Raw genomic sequence first — 18,363 nt, 5'->3', positions numbered from 1 at the left:
GTTTAAGAGCCTAGATTTAAAACCCCCCACAAGAGTTTCCAGCTATTAGGCCTAAAATTCAAGCCCCCAGACTATACCCATTTCTACAATATATTGCTTGGCCTTGTCTAGATTAGGAAGAACAGGTTGTGGTTGATCCAATCTAGACAACCTTAATTAACAAACATTACCTGGTATGATGAAAATAGCAGATGTGTTTTCTTTAAATTCTTTGTTCCAAAATATACAGTGAAAAGTCTCATTAATACTTGTGTTGGTTTTAAGTGTACTTGTCACACTGTACAGTTGATCAGTTCCTGTTTCATAACTTGTGTTTGCTTTGTCACTGAAGTCTTGATGTTCCCCATTATGCCAAATGACCTCTGCCTTAGGATACCCTTTTGACTGGCATGTTAACTCCCATTCGTTCTGTCCTGCAGTCCTCTGGACAATCACAGTTCTTTTGGTTATGTTTCTATAAGGAGCTAAACAAAAACAACAATGACACAAAAAGCTATTATAGCTATGGTGCTGACAGAAGAGTGTGTGTTATTTCAGGAGGTCATGCTCCTTTCGAGCCAAAATTCTGCACGTGAGCAAGTAATATTTTTTTGATGACCAAGTTAAACATCATTATTGTTTGCTTCATCATTATGGTAAAAGTGGGGAGGTAGGTTTTGTACCTGGACTGAGCTATTTTCACTACAGTTTTGCAACTATTTTAAAGATTGTATCAACCTTTCTTCAGCTGACCTCCCCAACGTCAGTCTTTGTTTGTTTCGCGGCCATGTGTGGTAGAAAAGGGCAGAGTCACAGACTCCACCCAGAGGTAGGTGTGGGTTTGGGCTCCTGTGTAAGTGCCAGGAGGGTGCCTCAGAAGGTCAGTGGAGGCCTCTTTGGATGCTGAACCCAAGTGGACAATTGGGGTCCTACGGATTCTGCATCATACGTGCACCAGAACCCATAATTTATCCCATAGCTCCCATCAGCATTTGGGGGAATTACTTGCATAAATATTTATGCATCAAAGTGATATTAATCTTCCCCCTAGTCTACATGTTTTCCATTGCATCTTTGTGGGAGAACAGTTTGTAGTGAACTTTGCATTCTTGATACTGAGTAAACTCTTGTGCAGAACTGCAAGGTTCAACCTACAATATATACCTAGCAGTATTGAGACAAGCAACCCATAATTTTTCAGAAAGAAAATGAGGGTAACATATAACTTGTATCACGGGTCACAGCCTGGGGCAAGAGGTGTCAGCACCATCCCTGTCCAGAGGATGGGAATCCATTCAGGTATTTTGCCCTTCCTCTCCCCTACCTCTTCAGGATTATTCCTCTTCTCCAGAAGGCAAAGCTGTGGGTGAGAAGGGGCCATAGGGGGAGGGTAGAATGTCCTCAGTGTACCAGGAGGTAGGAGGTGCTTAAGGAAACCTGGGCACTTTTGCACAAGAAGTGCTCTGCCTTATCTCCACCTCCCTCATTACCCTCCAAATATAAGCGAGAGAAGGAAAGGATAGGCAGAACTTCTCTCTTGAGTTGAGCTGACAATGCTGTAATACAGAGGCTTGAGCTAGATCTTACACACATTGTGAATGCTAGTTACAGACCAAGAGCCAAATTTCACCCTCTGGCATTATTGCCATCCCAATGAAGTCAGTGAGGGGAAACTTGTAACTGGATAATGCAGTAATAAACTGATTTCCACTATCTGGAAAAAATGCTTACCTTTTACTTGCAAAGTGATCATCTTGTAGTCAGCTCCCTCATAGCCAATGAGACAGAGGTAAGTCCCTGCATCTGTAAATTTTACACTGGTGACCTGAAGCATAGACCTTCCAAATTGCAGTTTATCTTTCAACAATTGTACTCTTCCGCTGTAGCTGCTGTGTTGGTTATTAAAGTTTTCCTTTCCTTTGTGAAGTTTGTAAACCTCTTTTGTATGTTCCTCTTTTTTCTCCCAAATGACACTTAAATCTTGAAGCTTTAATTGACCATTCACTCGAAACCTGCATTCCATGGTCACGTTGCTCCCATATTCTACTATGTACCGTGGCTGGGGAACTTCAACTGTGAATAAAGCTGGAAAACAGAATTCAGAATAAAACTTCTTTTCCAAAAAGAACATAATTTTCAAAGTTATATTTTACCAACTGTGTGGATACCTTTCTGTGTGCCTAATTTATGCACACAAACATCCACAGTGTCTGTGTGCAAGTTTGGCATTTGTGCATGCACACAACCAGTTAGGTACCTAAATAGCTATTTACACTGGAGTTGTACACACACACAGAGGATATTTGTGTAGATAAACTAGGCGTGGGTGTCCTCTTGGCCTCTATTTTCAGAACACTGTGGAGAAGCCTGTACTGCTGCTTCCTGTTACAAGAGTGCTCTATGTTTGTATGTAAGTAAATAGTTACTAGATAAAGTGCAAGTAGATGACACTCAAGAATATGTAGCATAGTTCTTGGGGGGAGGGTTTGAGCATTAGCCTGCTAAACCTAGGGTTGTGAGTTCAATCCTTGAGGGGGCCATTTAGGGATCTGGGGCAAAAATGGGGGATTGGTCCTGCTTTGAGCAGGGGGTTGGACTAAATGACCTCCTGAGGTCTCTTCCAACCCTGATATTCTATGATTCTATGATTTTGTGGACCAATAAAACGTGCACACTGCAGTGTCTTCCTTTGTCTTTCTTTGTGCAGTTCTTTACATCTGCTCTTTATTCCCCCCCCCCCCCACTGTTTTGAAACATTTACCCCTGCCAGCTACATCAATCTAGCCCTTTTCAAGCACACGTTTGGCTTAACATTTAAATGATAAAGAACAGTGTTTTTTTACCTAAGAGTTTAAGAAAAACTAAGTTGGAAGGTATAGTTCCCATGCCCATACATTGAAAAAAAAAACCTAAGCAAATATTTCTGCTTCTTACCATTTAGGAAATGCCAATGGGACACGAATATACACAATATACACAATGCATTTTCCATCTTGCAGAAAGAACCTAAAATGATACAAAATCCTATTATGGTGTGTTTTCTAACATTACACTATACATTGTACTTTAGCCAGGCAGAATGTAGTAACTGCACATAGGCATTGAGTTCTACTATAAACAGAGATAAGCCAGATTCCCAAAAGGTACATCAGGAGTCTCGTATTGTACCTGTGACTATGGAGGAAATTGCAAATATTTTGGTAAATCAGGTAATAAAATCCTTGTTCTGCTCCAGCATATAACTGTGTCAACTTCTGGACAACAGATTTAAAAATAAATTAAAAAAATATAAAATTCCCACATTTATCCATCATTTGTAATGTAACAATACACTTTTCATCAATTTATGCCACAAAGTAAGTGCTCATACACAGACATTGGTTAAAGTAGATTATAGTAGGGAACTCTCACTGCACTAGCCAATGAGGAGGGAGGAAGTTATCTGGAAACATTGCTCCTCCAAACCAAAAAGAGGAGAGAAAAGTTCTCCATCTGTAGGTTTAGAGGAAAGGGAGCGGAGGGCTCTCCCTTATTTTAACTCAGCATGAAACATATCTGCTGTCAATAGAACTAGTTGAATGACACAAAACCAGAGTGTGAGTGTTTGTATTCTGAATGGTTGTTAGGTTCAGCTATGTTTGTACCAGTTAGTTTTGCAGTTCACATATATTCACAAATACAGGTTTCAGTTCACGTCTAGAGAACAGGAATATGCATATTTGCATGGGAATAAAGTTTCACAAAAAGAAAAGGAGTACTAGTGGCACTTTAGAGACTAACCAATTTATTTGAGCATAAGCTTTCGTGGGCTACAGCTCACTTCATCGGATGCAATAAATTGGTCAGTCTCTAAGGTGCCACTAGTACTCCTTTTCTTTTTGCGAATATAGACTAACACGGCTGCTACTCTGAAACCTTAAAAGTTTCAGTCATCCAGTCAGGGAGTAGAAACAATACTGTAGCATCAGGAATAGCCAAATGAAGAGACACAACCACATGGTTTAAAAATCCAAATTCTCCTCTAATGTATCTGAAGCCTTCTCACTACAATGCCTGTTCCCCTGCAGCAGACTACCTACACTGTACTCCCAGAGAACTTTCAGATCCTCTAACTTCTCTCAAAACTAAACCCACCTGCAACCTAGAGCATGTGGAAGGGAAACCCATTATAGTACCATGAGACCAAACACAGACTGCAAACAGCACATAGCAAAAATGAACACCTTTCAAATAATCCATAGCCTGAAAAACATTTGTGTAAGATCTTTGGTGGACGATCCATGAACAGAAAAAAAAAAAAAAAAAGAGGACAAAATTTAATCGGATAGTGTCTTCCCCACAAACACTGTGACCAACTCCAGCTCTCAAGATTACAAGATTCAGAGTTAGCCAACCTGATGACCACTGTCCACTGTTAACACCACACAGGAAAAACTCCTAAATAAACCAATAAACCAATACAGGACATTGCTGTCTTACAGGTAATTAGCATGTGAGGCACATCTAAGGCACGTCATTTAAGTCACAGTAACACGTTCTGTTGCGAAAAGTGAAATTCACTTCACCTGTATGAAACCGAAAGTGAAGGTTGAGGGGTTTGGCAAGCAAAAATCCATCCCTTTGACCCAAGTAGAAGCACATACTAATTTATGCCCAAGGCTATTCGCTCTGCACATCAGTTGTGGACTGAGTTCTCAGCCTCTCCCCTGGCCCACTTTGTCTTGTCCCCCCAAGCTAGCCCGGGCAGGACTGGCATTAAAGAACTCCTCTACAGCGTGCATAGGATGCATCCTGTGTGCTCCTTTTCTGTTGACGTGTTCCTTCACACGTCTCCAAAGCGGGGGGATCTTTACATCTTGTGAATATATTCAGCTGTGCACAAGGGTAAAGTCTGCTAATCTTGACACAAAGAGAACATCCCTAAAAAAATGCCTCTTTGTAATAGGGTCTGCAAATAACTTTCTGGGCCAGGAGGGAAGGGGGTTTATAGGCTGGCCTGAAAAGAGGAGCTGCAGTTGGCTCCATACCACAACACTTGCCAGAAATATCAAGCTGGATGGAATAATCATACTGAGAACAAGAGATAAAAGTAAGGGAGTACTAGGTTTGAGAGAACTGGCTGCCCACTCTGTTGAAGGAAGGAATTAAACCCAGGGACTGGGAACCGCAGTGTGAAGAGAGGGAAGGTGCAGTGGAGCTTCTCTATGATGGGAAAAATCAGACTAAGACTGTTCACCTGCTTGGCAGGTGGGAAGAGTTGGGCAGGTTTCTCAGGAGTATGGAAAAATCTAGAGATCAGCTGAATCTTATGAGTTTTTTCCTCACTCTGTTGGAGTTTACAAACTCTTTGGAAGGCTTGTCAGTGAATGAGACTCTCCAGGTCTCCCAAAGGGTAAGGAGAAGGACCAGAAGCAAATTAAAAAGGAGTTTTGTTCCTTCTGAAACTGAGTCCAGTCTTTGCACAAAGGGGCATTTGATCTTTTTTCTCTGTCTGCACTATTATTTAATTAGAGATCTCTCCTGAATGCTGCTTGAAAGTGTAGCTTCCTTTTGGCTCCCGCTGTGTCCACTCAGTCCTCTTGTTGCACACTTATGGAAACAGGTCTTGAAGCCCACCACTTACATCACAAATACAAGCAGGAATTAAGCATTAAAGATGATGCAAATGTGTAGGAGGGCAGTCTTGTAAAACTGTGAAGAAAAAAAAATCTATCAGCTCAAAATCTGCTTCCCTGTGCTTCCCCCACCCCTCTCCCCATAACTAAAAGCGTAAGTTACTTTTCTTACCCATCTGACCAAAAATTACTCACTCCTGGATTAACTGATTTTTACAAGTCCTATGTGGGAGTGTAAACTACAAAAAAAGCTCATGCTCAAATAAATTGGTTAGTCTCTAAGGTGCCACAAGTACTCCTTTTCTTTTTTTGAAAAAAAGTACTGCTGATGTTAACTGCATAAGCTAACTTCATTTTAAAAGGGATACATTTCTAAGTACACATTTTAATCAAGAAGAATACCCTAGGGCCAAATCGTATAGAACTTATTCAGCCCATACTCAGGCAAAATTCCCATCAGTGAGTTTTGTGTGAGTACGGAGGACTACAGGATTTTTTCTTATTTTTTTTAGATCACCAAATTTCATACCCACATAAACTGCTTCAGAAATTGGCAACACTTTTATTAAACTGCCTTTAGGTTTTGAATAAGAAATTCGGTGTCCATAATAGTTATCTACCTTCCTAATTATATACTGATAAGAGTTTACCATTTACTTAACTGTTTTTTTCTTCAACGTTCTAGAGGTATTTCAATATTAAGCTGATGATTAACCAAGCATATCTGCTATTGTGCTAGGGTATAACCCAAGGCAACGCTAGATTCGAGGGCATGGACTGTGCTGAGCAGACTCATGATTTCTCATGAAGAGTCACAGAACACAGACAGTGTGTCCAATTCTTCTCTCAGACAGGTTTTCCGTTGCTGTAACTCCACTGACTTCACTAGGGAAACTTCTGCAAAAACTCCCCAGCATTGCTAATAGTGGTGCAACTCTACCAGAGGTGGCGATGCTTGGAATGCTAATATAGATAACATTTGGAGCCTCATTCATCTAGCCAGGCTCACAGCAAGGTTTGATCAACAGTGCTTGGAATGCTGGTGGCAGCCAGTGGTCCGCCTTCACTAGGGCTCCCAATATTGCTAACATGGGGTGGTGCTAAACTGCTGTTAGCAATGGTGAGAAATTGCAGCGGTGTTTGTGTAGACTTGCAACAGAAGTAAAAGAAGTGGGGAGAGCACAGCTCCCCCTCCTCTGGAAAAAGCAAAGGGAAAGCATTCCCCTCTTTCTTCCTTGTGGGAAACAAAGCTCCCCCACAGCTCCCTCTCCTCCTTTGCTGGGACAGTAAGAGCTTCCCCTGCTGCTTCAATGTACTCTAACCAGTGTTTGTAACTGAGAGAAAACTGGGTCCATTATGTTAAGATCAGAGGAACAAAAAGCTCCATCAACTTCATTAGCTTTCTCGTACTGTGGTTCTTTAAACACTACAGGGTGGGTAGGGCATAATTAAATGTTAAACACCATAGTCTGATTGGCTTTACACTAGTACAGGGGTTGGCAACCTTTCAGAAGTGGTGTGCTGAGTCTTCATTTATTCACTCTAATTCAAGGTTTCGTGTGCCAGTAATACATTTTAATGTTTTAGAAGGTCTTTCTGTATAAGTCTATATTATGTAACTACACTATGGTTGTATGTAAAGTAAACAAGGTTTTTAAAATGTTTAAGAAGCTTCATTTAAAATTAAATTAAAATGCAGAGCTTATCAGTTTAGTGCAGTGGTTCTTAACCTGGGGTGCAGGCACCCCACGAGGGTGTGAGATGCCCTTTCTGGGGGTGCAAGACATGTAAGATTTTTTTTTAGAAGGTAAATCATCGAAAACACAAATTAAGCACAGGCACCTAAATACAACCACTTTGTTTCATCAACCCTATGTATTTATTAACATTATACATTTTTAACGATTACTGTTATATACACAGTTTGTAAGTTTTTAAGTTTTCAAGTTTTTAAGCTAATTGTAGCGTAATTTTTTATAAGGGGTGAGAGAACTTATTTTAAGAACACCAGACCGTCAAAGGGATGAGCGGGGCTGGGTGTAGTGTATAAAATTGCTCCCCATTGGAACGTGCTACTTATGGTGTACTACTTACGGCTGCCAGTCCTGATGCTCTGAGCAGCATGGTAAGGGGACAGGGAACAGGAGTGGTCGGATAGGTGTGCGAGTCCTTGGGGGGGCCTGTCAGGGGTCGGGGGTGTGGATAGGGGTGGGGTGGGGTCCCGGGAAGGGGTAATCAGGAGACAAGGAGCCGGGGGGGGGTTGGATGGTGGAGGATTCTGAGGGGGGCAGTCAGGGGGCAGGGGATCCCAGGAGGGGGTGGTCAGGAATGCCTCTCTGCTATATACATTGGCCAAACTGGACAGTCCCTATGTAAAAGGATAAATGGACACAAATCAGATAATAGGAATGGCAATATACAAAAACCTGTAGGGGAACACTTCAACCTCCCTGGACACACAATAGCAGATTTAAAGGTAGCCATCCTGCAGCAAAAAAACTTCAGGACCAGACTTCAAAGAGAAACTGCTGAGCTTCAGTTCATTTGCAAATTTGACACCACCAGCTCAGGTTTAAACAAAGACTGTGAATGGCTAGCCAACTACAAAAGCAGTTTCTCCTCCCTTGGTGTTCACACCTCAACTGCTAGAAGAAGGCCTCATCCTCTCTGATTGAACTAACCTCAGTATCACTAGCCTGATTCTTGCTTGCATATTTATACCTGCCTCTGGAAATTTCCACTACATGCATCCGACGAAGTGGGTATTCACCCATGAAAGCTTATGCCCCAATACGTCTGTTAGTCTGTAAGGTGCCACAGGACTCTTTGCTGCTTTTACTGATCCAGACTAACACGGCTACCCCTCTGATAGTATAACTAAGAAGCAACTCCATTTGGCTGCAATAGTTACTCTGGACTTACACCAGTGACACAGCATAACATGACATTTAAAGCATAATCACTTTAAAGTGCACCAGTTTGTTGTGTTTTTTTAGAGCTCAGGGTACGTGTATGAGAACAAAGATTGAATTCACAGGAAGCCACCTTTAAAGGTCATCTAACACTGTGGCAAGTATTTTTCTGCTTCCTACCTGTTGTGACATCCAGCCACAGTACAAATTTCAAGGAAGAAATACATAGATGTAGGTCAGTGTTTAACCTTGTTACTGTAAAGTGTGGGAGAGGCATACAAAGTCCTATAGAAACAAGTGAAAAAACAGAACCATTTGAATGTACACATTCAAGTACTGAGTAATCTGAAAGTACCCAAGGTGTGGTTGAGGGGGTGGATTTTTGTGAGTAGCTAGACAGAACTAAGAACTGCTTGCCCTAGATTCTTTTGCAGTTAGAAAACTGTTTAATGATATACAATAGAACCTCAGAGTTACAAACATCAGAGTTTCGAACTGACCGGTCAACCACACAGCCCATTTGGAACTGGGAGTATGCAATCTGCAGCAGCTGAGGGGTAAAAAAAGACACACACAAAAAAAAACCCAAAAAACAAAACAAAACAGTACAGTACTGTGTTAAACATAAACTACTAAAAAAATAGAGGGAAAGTTAAAAAAAAGATTTGACACAGTAAGGAAACTGTTTCTGTGCTTGCTTCATTTAAATTAAGATGGTTAAAAGCAGCATTCTTCTTCTGTATAGTAAAGTTTCAAAGCTGTATTAAGTCAATGATCAATTATAAACTTTTGAAAGAACAGCCATAATGTTTTGTTCGGAGTTACAAACAACCTCCATTCCCAAGATATTTGTAACTCTGAGGTTCTACTGTACTCTTTATATAAAGACATAATGCCAGCTTTGCAGAATGAGGGACAGATCCTGCTCTTCTGTAAATTTGTACATATCCACTGAGTTCAGTGCGAGCTACATGCACTTAGGAAAGGCTCTTAGTGCTCAGAAATTGGAGATGGTTGAGAGAGCTACACAAGATAAGAATTTTACCTTATGTTTTGCAAGCAATAAACACTTCAGAAAAACTTCCCCAGGAATTCAGTTTCAGTGAGGGGTGGGGTAAATCGTATTAAATGAAAGTGTGAATAAAAAACAAAGACAGGGTGTGTAAACACTGATCAATATACACACCGTGGAAGTATACACTGTGCTTCAACTTGCTTTATTAAATATAAAAGTAGACTTACACATGTCTCTAGGCATACTGACAACAATTAAATTCCCATAGGGATATAATAAAAATTAATATACCAGTCTGTAAATAAGCAGCCAGTTGAACCCCTATTCCACTCTGCTCTATGCCTTCAGACCTCACCAGGAGCCATATCATATAGATGGCTTTTTCTTCAGCAGGCCATGAATGTCTACAGAGTGAGCTATTTCAGAGGATGGTCTAAAGACTAAGCATAGACCCTGAGTAAGATTACCTACAAGAGTGCAGATACTGACTGATGGACATACACATTGAAGTATGTTATTGTGCTGATAAAATAGGTGTGAATTTTTAAAATATTGATTCGTCTGTTAGAGGTGAGACACATGCTTGACGCATAAATTGCTGTGTGAATGACGCCACACCATACATGGGGACAAGTGATCTTACCCCTCAAGGGTCTGATAACGTGGGGTATGGAAATCTCTCAGCTCCCATCATGTGAACTGAACACACTATGAACGAGATATGACACTTTGCAGGACAGGCTGTAAATGAGAAGGCTGCTTTCATCTACCCTGATGGTTCCTTGTCCCATTCTCCTCCATTAATGCTCTCTCTCTCTGTCCCTTCCAAATATCAAGCTGCAATTTTTAGCCAAGTAGCTTCATTTTTCAAAGTATTTAATTAGACCCATCCTAATGGCTCAGTCTTTCTTTCAAAGTGCAGAGCACCTTCTGTTTGATACTGAATGCCTTTGACTCCTGTTGCTGTCATGGGAATTGAAGACACTCAGAACCTGGCAGGATTTGAGTCCAGTGCTAATGTGTCTACTTTGCTGTCCAAACTTTTAGGTCCAACTTCCTTTCTGTTGAAACAGTGGGAAACTCCTGAGTAAATCTATTGCCTTCAACAGATCCTGCCCCAAAAAACTGATAATTGAAGGGTCCAGTTCTGCAGATATTTGCTCACCTGACTAGTCCTTATCCATACAGGTAGGCTTGGGAAAGTCAATGGGACTTTTCTCATGAGCAAGATCAGCCTCAACAAGAAAGAGTGCAGACAAAGGAGACAGGAAGGACCCCAACTGACCTTTTTGCTTTTCAGTTTTTAAAATTTTATCTCTTGACTGATTTCTCTAAATACTACTTTATTGCAAGAGCATAACTATCAGAGTTACTGTGATGGGCACAAGGCACTAACCTCACTCAGCTGCCCGCGCCTTCCTTTGCACAATTGCTCAGGGTTGGGTAATAGAGAGGAGAGAATGCCCCTGGGCAGGGCATCCAGATGTCATGGAACTTGGATAACCACCACTGTCTCATGTCTAGCTTCCTTGTTAACTGCTTTCCTTATGTATTGCTCTCTTATAGACATTATACATTAAGGAAAAGACCTTGTTGATGGGAGTTACAGCGCTTTACAGTGGCAAGTACTTTGTGCTATCATTTGTGAGCAAAACATTCATCCTAACTAATGAGGCAAATAATTTAAAATTTCACCATCAGCAGGTTCTTCTCTTTTTTTCCTTCTTTTCTGTATATAACATGTAAATTAAAAGCATCCTATCTTCAAGTTGTGTTTAGGAGGAGATTTTCATATCTTAGCCCTTTTGCCACATAATATTCCTTAATCAAAATCCATGCTCAGAATAGATTTAAGAGATTAATTCCCTTGTAGAATCTTTTAAAGTTGTCTTTGGTGTAGATGAAAAGAGTGCTTGGCCAAAAACAAAACAAAAGCATTTGAACACATGTGGATGCAGAGCTAAATATGAAATCCTTTGTTTTCAAGGTTGTCAGGTTGTGACAGTTTAAAAAATCAGTTCTGCATTCTTTATTTAGGCAAGACACTTACACAAAATGGGACTTTTGTGATTAACTGGACAGTAGAGTCCATTAATGACTGGAGAGATGTGTCACTAGGCTGAGCCAAGAAATATTTTGTCATTTACACCCACTCAAAGCCACCTCCTTAAATGTGGAGATGAATTGGCCACGTGCTTCAGATGGCATAGGCACCGACTCTGTGGGTGCTCCAGAGCCGGAACACCCACGGAAAAAAATTAGTGGGTGCTGAGCACCCACTGGCAGCCATCTCCCCCATCTCCTGCCCCAGTGCCTCCTGCCTGCCGGCGGCCCCACCTATCAACTCCTCCCCCACCTCCCAGCTGTTTAGAGGTGTGCAGGAGGCTCTGGGAGGAAGGGGGAGGAGCGGGGACGGGGCATGCTTGGGGAGTGGACAGAAATGGGTGGGAAGAGGTGAGGAAGAGGCGGGGTGGGAAAAGGTGGGGTTGGCATGGGAAGAGGCAGGACGGGGATGGGGACTTGGGGAAAGAAGGCAGGTGGGGGTGGGACCTGGGGTGGAGCAAGGGGTTGAGCACCCCCCAGGCCTGAAGGAAGCTGGCGCCTATGGCAGATGGAAACTGATTCCATCGCCAGAGTAGCAAAAAGGTGGACACCTGAAGGCAAGCGAAAATGAGGCCGCCCGAAAACAACATGGCGAAGGGCTGTGGAAGCTGAGCTGAAAAACCTGGGGCACAGCTGGGGAACCATTGAAACAGACAGGAGTGGAGGAGCTTCGTCGCTGCCCTAACCACCAGACGTGTCATGAGATGATGACGACGACGACAGCCACTTCCTTATTCAAGGAGTATTTGTAAATTGGAAGGTAAGGTAGGTGTATAGCATGTGGTGGCATTTTGCACAGATATAAAGCTATAGGTCAGAGAGCGGACTGTGCCAACTACTTCAGCACAGATTAACAGCCCCTGGGACTGTGTCAGCTGGGGTGACCCAAAAATATTTTGGCGTTTACACCGCCCCCCCCTCTATTACTTATTCAAATTAAGAAACAATTACACAAAGTGGGACTGGGGTAACAATGAATATACAGTGTGGTAAAATTCAGTCTAGTTTATTTGGGGGAAATTTCTAAAAAATGCAAACTCGCGCTGAAGAAGGTTTTAAAATAAACCAACAGTGCGCCTTTCAGTAAGGACCTTGGATCAAGAACAACTTCAGCCTTGCAGCATCCCCCTGGGGACCAGAAAGGAGGGCCGCTCCCACCCCCCGCAGAGTACGGCAGCAGCAGACGCTCCGTGACCATGGCGAGGGCCCCCTATGGTCCTCATGCTTTCCCCTCCACGGAGGACTGGCTGGTGGGTCCGCCCAGTAGTGGATCCATCCTGCTCTGCGGGGCTGAGATCCATGGACACTCCGGAGACGGACAGTCCCCAGTGTACAGCCGGGTTCCCGGTATCCGGCACTTTCAGTTTTGTTTACACGCAACCGCTGCGTTAGTGTGACCATGCCCCTTTCGAAATCCGATCTAGGCGACAGAGAGCTCGCTAACCTTAATCGGTGCAAACTGGGGGCGTTTAGGCAGAGCCCCTCCTTCCCCGTGCCCCTCACTCGGTACAACCACAGTTTGCACTGTCGACGGGGCTTCAGGGGGAGAGGTAGGATTTGCCCCTAAATGGGGAGTGCTTTAAAGTCAGGCTAAAATGGGGGGATGGGGGACGGGACGGGACTCTCCCTCCAAATGCGAGCGATCCGGCAGCTCTCACCCTCTGTGTGTGAGCACCGCAGGACGAAGCCATGCAGACGTGCACGCCCGCTTCCATTGCGGTAAGCACACTGCGGGTGAGTACTGTACCAGTGACCGCCACACAGCCCGACGGCCAAGGTGCGCGGTTCTGGGCCCTGAACGCGCGCCTCGCCTAGAAATAACGCTCTCTTCTGTTCGCCGCTTAGCTGTAAAGTTCTCGCTACGGGCTTTCCTACCTTTTGGAGGTTAAATTATAGTCTTCCCGCTCGGCGAATGGCTGGGTGACAGGCACAGCAGGTGCTACGCCACCGGCTCAGCTGGAGTCAGCAGGGAAAGCCGCAGCAGTAGCCCCGTTAGAAATATGCTCCTCCCAGCTCAGCTGCCTGCCCAGGACTGCAGTGAGAGCAGAGTAAGGGGCGATCTTCTTTCTTTCTGCGCTCCACCCCCAAACTTCCCTTCTGCTCTTGCTTCAAGTCCAGGAGATTCACACGCCTCTGGGGCTTGGGGCATGTACCCGGGGTTTGCCTCAGTGACTCTAGCTGGGAAGCAAACGGAAGGGAATTCCAGCCTGACTCAAGTCAGGGCCACTAAATCTCATGACTATCTGTGTCATAATGAGAGTCATTTATCCAGAACAATCCCCCTTTTTATTTCTGCTTGAAAACACTCCCAAGTGAACTCAGAGTCCAGCCCCAGCCTTTGCAGTCAGCAGAGACCACAGGGGAGATGCCCTCATGAAGAGATGCCCTCTTCATTTAGGGGAGATGCCCTCATGGGAAGAGATTAGATGTGACCCAAGTCTCACTTCCCTACTAGGGGAGTGGAGACTTCCTTTTACTTGGGATTCATTTCCAGGCAATGTTTAGAGTCTCTCCCATCTCTTGGGGATTTTGCTGTCTTGTGATTCAATGAGACATTTTAGAAACTCACTCAGAACTATTTTAGAACCTGACTCACTCAAAAATGTCACAGTATGTGACAGCCCTGCATGTTGAAGTGGACACAGGTCCACAGGTGGAGGAGGTAAAACTGTGCAAGACTAAATGGCAGGTGAATGTCCCATTCATCTTCTATCTGCCTATATATTTAGGACAAGAAATAACTGTTCTGCAATAAAAACAACATCTGTCATTTAGCCAATTCTTCTATGTACAGTATTTTGTATTAACATCAGATTCAAAGTTAAGTGCATGCTTGGAGAAGAAGTTGTCTACTACTCTATTATTCAGGGTCTTCCTCTCAATGGTCCTTATTTTTTCCAGCGGTAATATCATAATAAAAACTTGTATTGGACAACTCTGAACTGCAAAATTCAAATCTGATCCAAAGTCTGTGGGTGTAAAGCTGCAGGGTGTTAGTTCAGCCCATTTTATAGAAAAAGGGATAACCAGCAGATTTTGGATATGGTGTTGGATCCAAAATTCCCCAAAGTTTTGGGGTATTTGGATGCGGAGTTTGAAATCAGGTCCCTCTCTAATTTGCATTTATTGTTTCTGTTCATTGAAAATCTCAAATCAAGACATCCTGCTTGCAGAGATATTTGATAAAGTTTTCCTACTGTAACCCTTCTGCCCGTCAGAGTTGGCAGCAACAAGGGCTGGGTTCAGTATCTAGGGGTTCCAATAACGGAATGCAAAACTGGCTCGAGCCCCCACCCAGTGACCTGGGACAAATATATACCACCCCTACTGGGTGCCTCCAAGAGGCAATACTTCCCCTCTCGCAAGCACAGAGTCTGAGTGTAGCAAAAAGCCTTTTAATAACAGAGAGAAACAATGTGGCATTATGTCGGGGAAACACCACCAACAGGATTTCCTAACACAACCCATGAGCAAAAAACCCACCTCAAGCAAATTGGGGCTTGTCCTTTCCCTTTGGTTCTTGAGTCCAGCAACCCAAAATCACCCCAAGTCCCAAAAGTCCAACAACCCAAAAGTCTCTGTCCCTGGTCAGGGCAGCCCCAGAGTTCGAAAATTTATCTGCAGAGTTTTATCTCACAACCTGGGTGGAGATGGGGGGGGGGGGGTTAAGGGGCACCTTATGTGGTCCAAAGCTGAATGCCCCACCTCTCCATGGGGCTCTGCTCTGCCAGCCACCCCCATGAGCTGCTCCAGGCATCTGACAAACTGCTCTGTTCCACCAGCCGCTCTGCTCTGCCAGCCGTCCTGCAAACTGCTCCACAATATATCTTCAGGCTCCCCCATACTTAACACAACACTCAGTGATTTCTGCTCTTAGTAAGTTTAGTTCTTTTGTAATTTCAGCTTGTTGTAGGGGAGCCTCAGTGCTAGGGCACCATTATCCCAAAGTGAATTCAGCTCAGCAGCCTGTAACTAGACTCTTAATAGAATCAAAATTAGCTCTGATATTCCACAGTGGAGAAAGTGCAATTAGCATGTAAGGCCCTCACCAGGATGCCCATACCACCCAGTATTAATACCTGCCCCCAACCTCTCTCCATTCACTGGGTTTTGGAACCCATAACCCTTGCCTAGCGAGTGCTGCTTAGTTGATGGTGAGTCCCTCCATCATAACAAAAGGCCAAGTACAGTTTCACTGTCCTTGATTCACATAATCAGAATAATAACAGTTTATTTCTGCCCCAATAACAGAGAAACTGGGGCTCCTACAGCAGCCAAAGTGACCATCTAGGCAGGGTGGGTGTGCCTATGCAAATGAGATCAGCCCCTGAAGTTCTTTTCCACAACCCACCATGACTTGCCACCAGATGTCAGGGTAGAGCTCATCCTGACTCTGCTTACACTACCATAAACAGAATGATATCCCATCAACCAATTTGCTCTCTCCAGCAAAGCAAAACAACAACAAAAGCAGGAAACAAAATATCCCCAAAACAAATCACCTACCACAGGCAAATCTTTTCATACTTCAAAAGGGAAAAAAGCTGGAGACTCCAGGGACTTCCCTATTGCCAATCTATTTTATGTGGAAGATTCTCAGAGACTACAGAGATGTCTAAAACCCTGGAGTATAAGACCATTTGTGTTAATGTAAGTTTTATCCTATGCTCACTAAAGTCAATGGGAGATTTTCCATGATTTCCATGGAAGGCTGGATCCAGCACACAAGGAAAGACTGTTCTAGTCTGGTGTATACATCACTCAAGTCTATTATAAATTCCCTCCTTTGTAAAACCAAAGTTCTGATTACCTGGGGGTATAAACATGAAACAAAGCAAATGGTTTCAGGGGAAAGGGTCAAGTCTGTCCAAAATCTGACAAATGCATATATTGCCATCAAAATGATACACAAGTTATCAGCAATAACTTTGCTGCTGCAGCAAGAAGCAATAAAAAGTGTTTCATGGTGTGTTGAGATAGACCTATGTGAGGCATCCAGTGCCAACACTGTTGGTGTCTTACACCAGATGCACCTTACAACCTATCTAGCTTTGCACCACCATCTCTGCCAAACAGGATTTTGCCCATAATGCCAGGATTTAGCCCATCGGTCATAAAATATGATGACTATGGCTAAAAAGCGCCATATAAACATAATATCATTGCTTTAACTCTGAGAAAATACACTTAAAACTAGGAAGCCAAATCCAGTTAAAGTCAGCAAGCAGGAGTTTTTTTTAAATATCATACAAACCACAATAATAATCGTAGCTATGAGACACAAAATAACCTTCCTCCAGCAGGAGGTGGCAGCAATTAATACTATAGCCCTAATTTCTGCCAGAGTATGTTGAAAACACCAAGAGAAAGGGAGGAATGAATGGTCTTTCTTCAGATTAAGATACATCCCTGTATTTTAACAACTGTAGACATGAGATAAAAGGAAATTTATTAGAGCTCTCATTATTTGGTTAGTTTATCACCACACTATAAAACTGCTGGTGATCCACATTCCTAGCACAGCAAAGCTTTGTACTTAGCCCACAAAAAGTGAAACTGAAATAATTTCATAGGATGTATTTCCTTCAGTTTTGTTTTCCTGTAACAGTTGGATTAATGGGAAAGCAACATCATTGGCCGATTTAAGTTTATCATAATGGAAGTTACTGTAAGGAAAGGAATGTACAGAATTTCAAAACTTTATTGACAATGATAGCCTGTAATAGAAAGAGAAATGTAGTCAGTGCAAGATACCACTACAAATGTTTGGTTTATAACTCATACAAGCAACTAAGTGCACAAATCCAGCATGTTGGGTACAGTTTGAATGGCGTCTAGAGTAGCATTATGTAGTATTGGTTGTCGGGAGGACATGTCAAAATAAATTCACAGGTTTAAGTGTACTGGAGGAAGAAAATGATGCACGGCACATTATATTTGATAAATACACAAGCATGTATCTCAGGTAGTAGACAAGAATGACACTGCTATTCAGTTGTTACATGCAATTAGTTAATGTAGCAATATTTTTCTGGTGTTATCTCCACATCCATAAGCACATAGCTTTTATGCAAAAGCCAGCATCCCAGATACAGGTATAGGCACTCTGATGGCATATAAAACAGGCACATGTAAACTCATAACTGCAATGTGAAAGAACAAGCTAGAACACAAAGACTGTGTAGCTTAAGGCACAGCAATGGACACAGAGATAGGATGGTCTCTGTTTGAAGGAAGAGCTGCCTGTTAATTTTGCCACAGACAGCTCTCTGGTCTGCAGGCACTAATTGAGAGAACATTTTGGACAAGTAGTATTTTATCTTCGTTAGCACATTTGGAGGGGGAGCTAATTTGCCAGGCACAACTGAATATGACACATTTCTAAGCCACTACACCAGCAAATCAGGGATTGTCACAGAAGAGAGCTTGGCAGCATAGTTCCTGGGTGGCCTCTAGACTTCTTCAATAGCTCCCTTCTTTGCCACTTTGTGATCCTCCTGAGGGATGTATCCTCCAGGATCACAACTTCTTGAAACAGATTCACTTTATTTACTAGACATTGTCCTATTAACAAACATGCACCCCAGCAAAAACAAAAACCAAACAACAACAACAACACAGAAATATACAATGAGAATATCAGCAAAAAAAGAGCTTGCAAGGAGCCAGAATACTCACCATCATAAAGGCTTTGACAGAGTTGTGCTGGTCTGATAAATTTTTAGTAGGACTCAATTTA

General features: G+C 42.9%; 1 protein-coding gene and 1 long non-coding RNA gene across 2 annotated transcripts in view; one reads left to right on the top strand and one right to left on the bottom strand.

Annotated features, from left to right (window-relative positions):
• The window catches only part of LOC142072208 (uncharacterized), a 630,664-nt gene that overhangs the window by 64,252 nt on the left and 548,049 nt on the right, over positions 1-18,363 (top strand). The gene's annotated exons all lie outside the window — the stretch shown is intronic.
• The window catches only part of CD274 (CD274 molecule), a 29,869-nt gene that overhangs the window by 7,047 nt on the left and 4,459 nt on the right, over positions 1-18,363 (bottom strand). The window contains 3 exon segments of the mRNA XM_048851802.2: positions 171-464; positions 1,711-2,064; positions 2,914-2,985. Of these exon segments, the coding sequence (XP_048707759.1) occupies positions 171-464; positions 1,711-2,064; positions 2,914-2,985 (720 nt within the window).

This window comes from Caretta caretta, chromosome 5 (assembly GCF_965140235.1).
Source record: "Caretta caretta isolate rCarCar2 chromosome 5, rCarCar1.hap1, whole genome shotgun sequence".
In the NCBI taxonomy this organism is placed as follows: domain Eukaryota; kingdom Metazoa; phylum Chordata; order Testudines; family Cheloniidae; genus Caretta; species Caretta caretta.
This window is presented reverse-complemented; position numbering and strand designations above follow the sequence as displayed.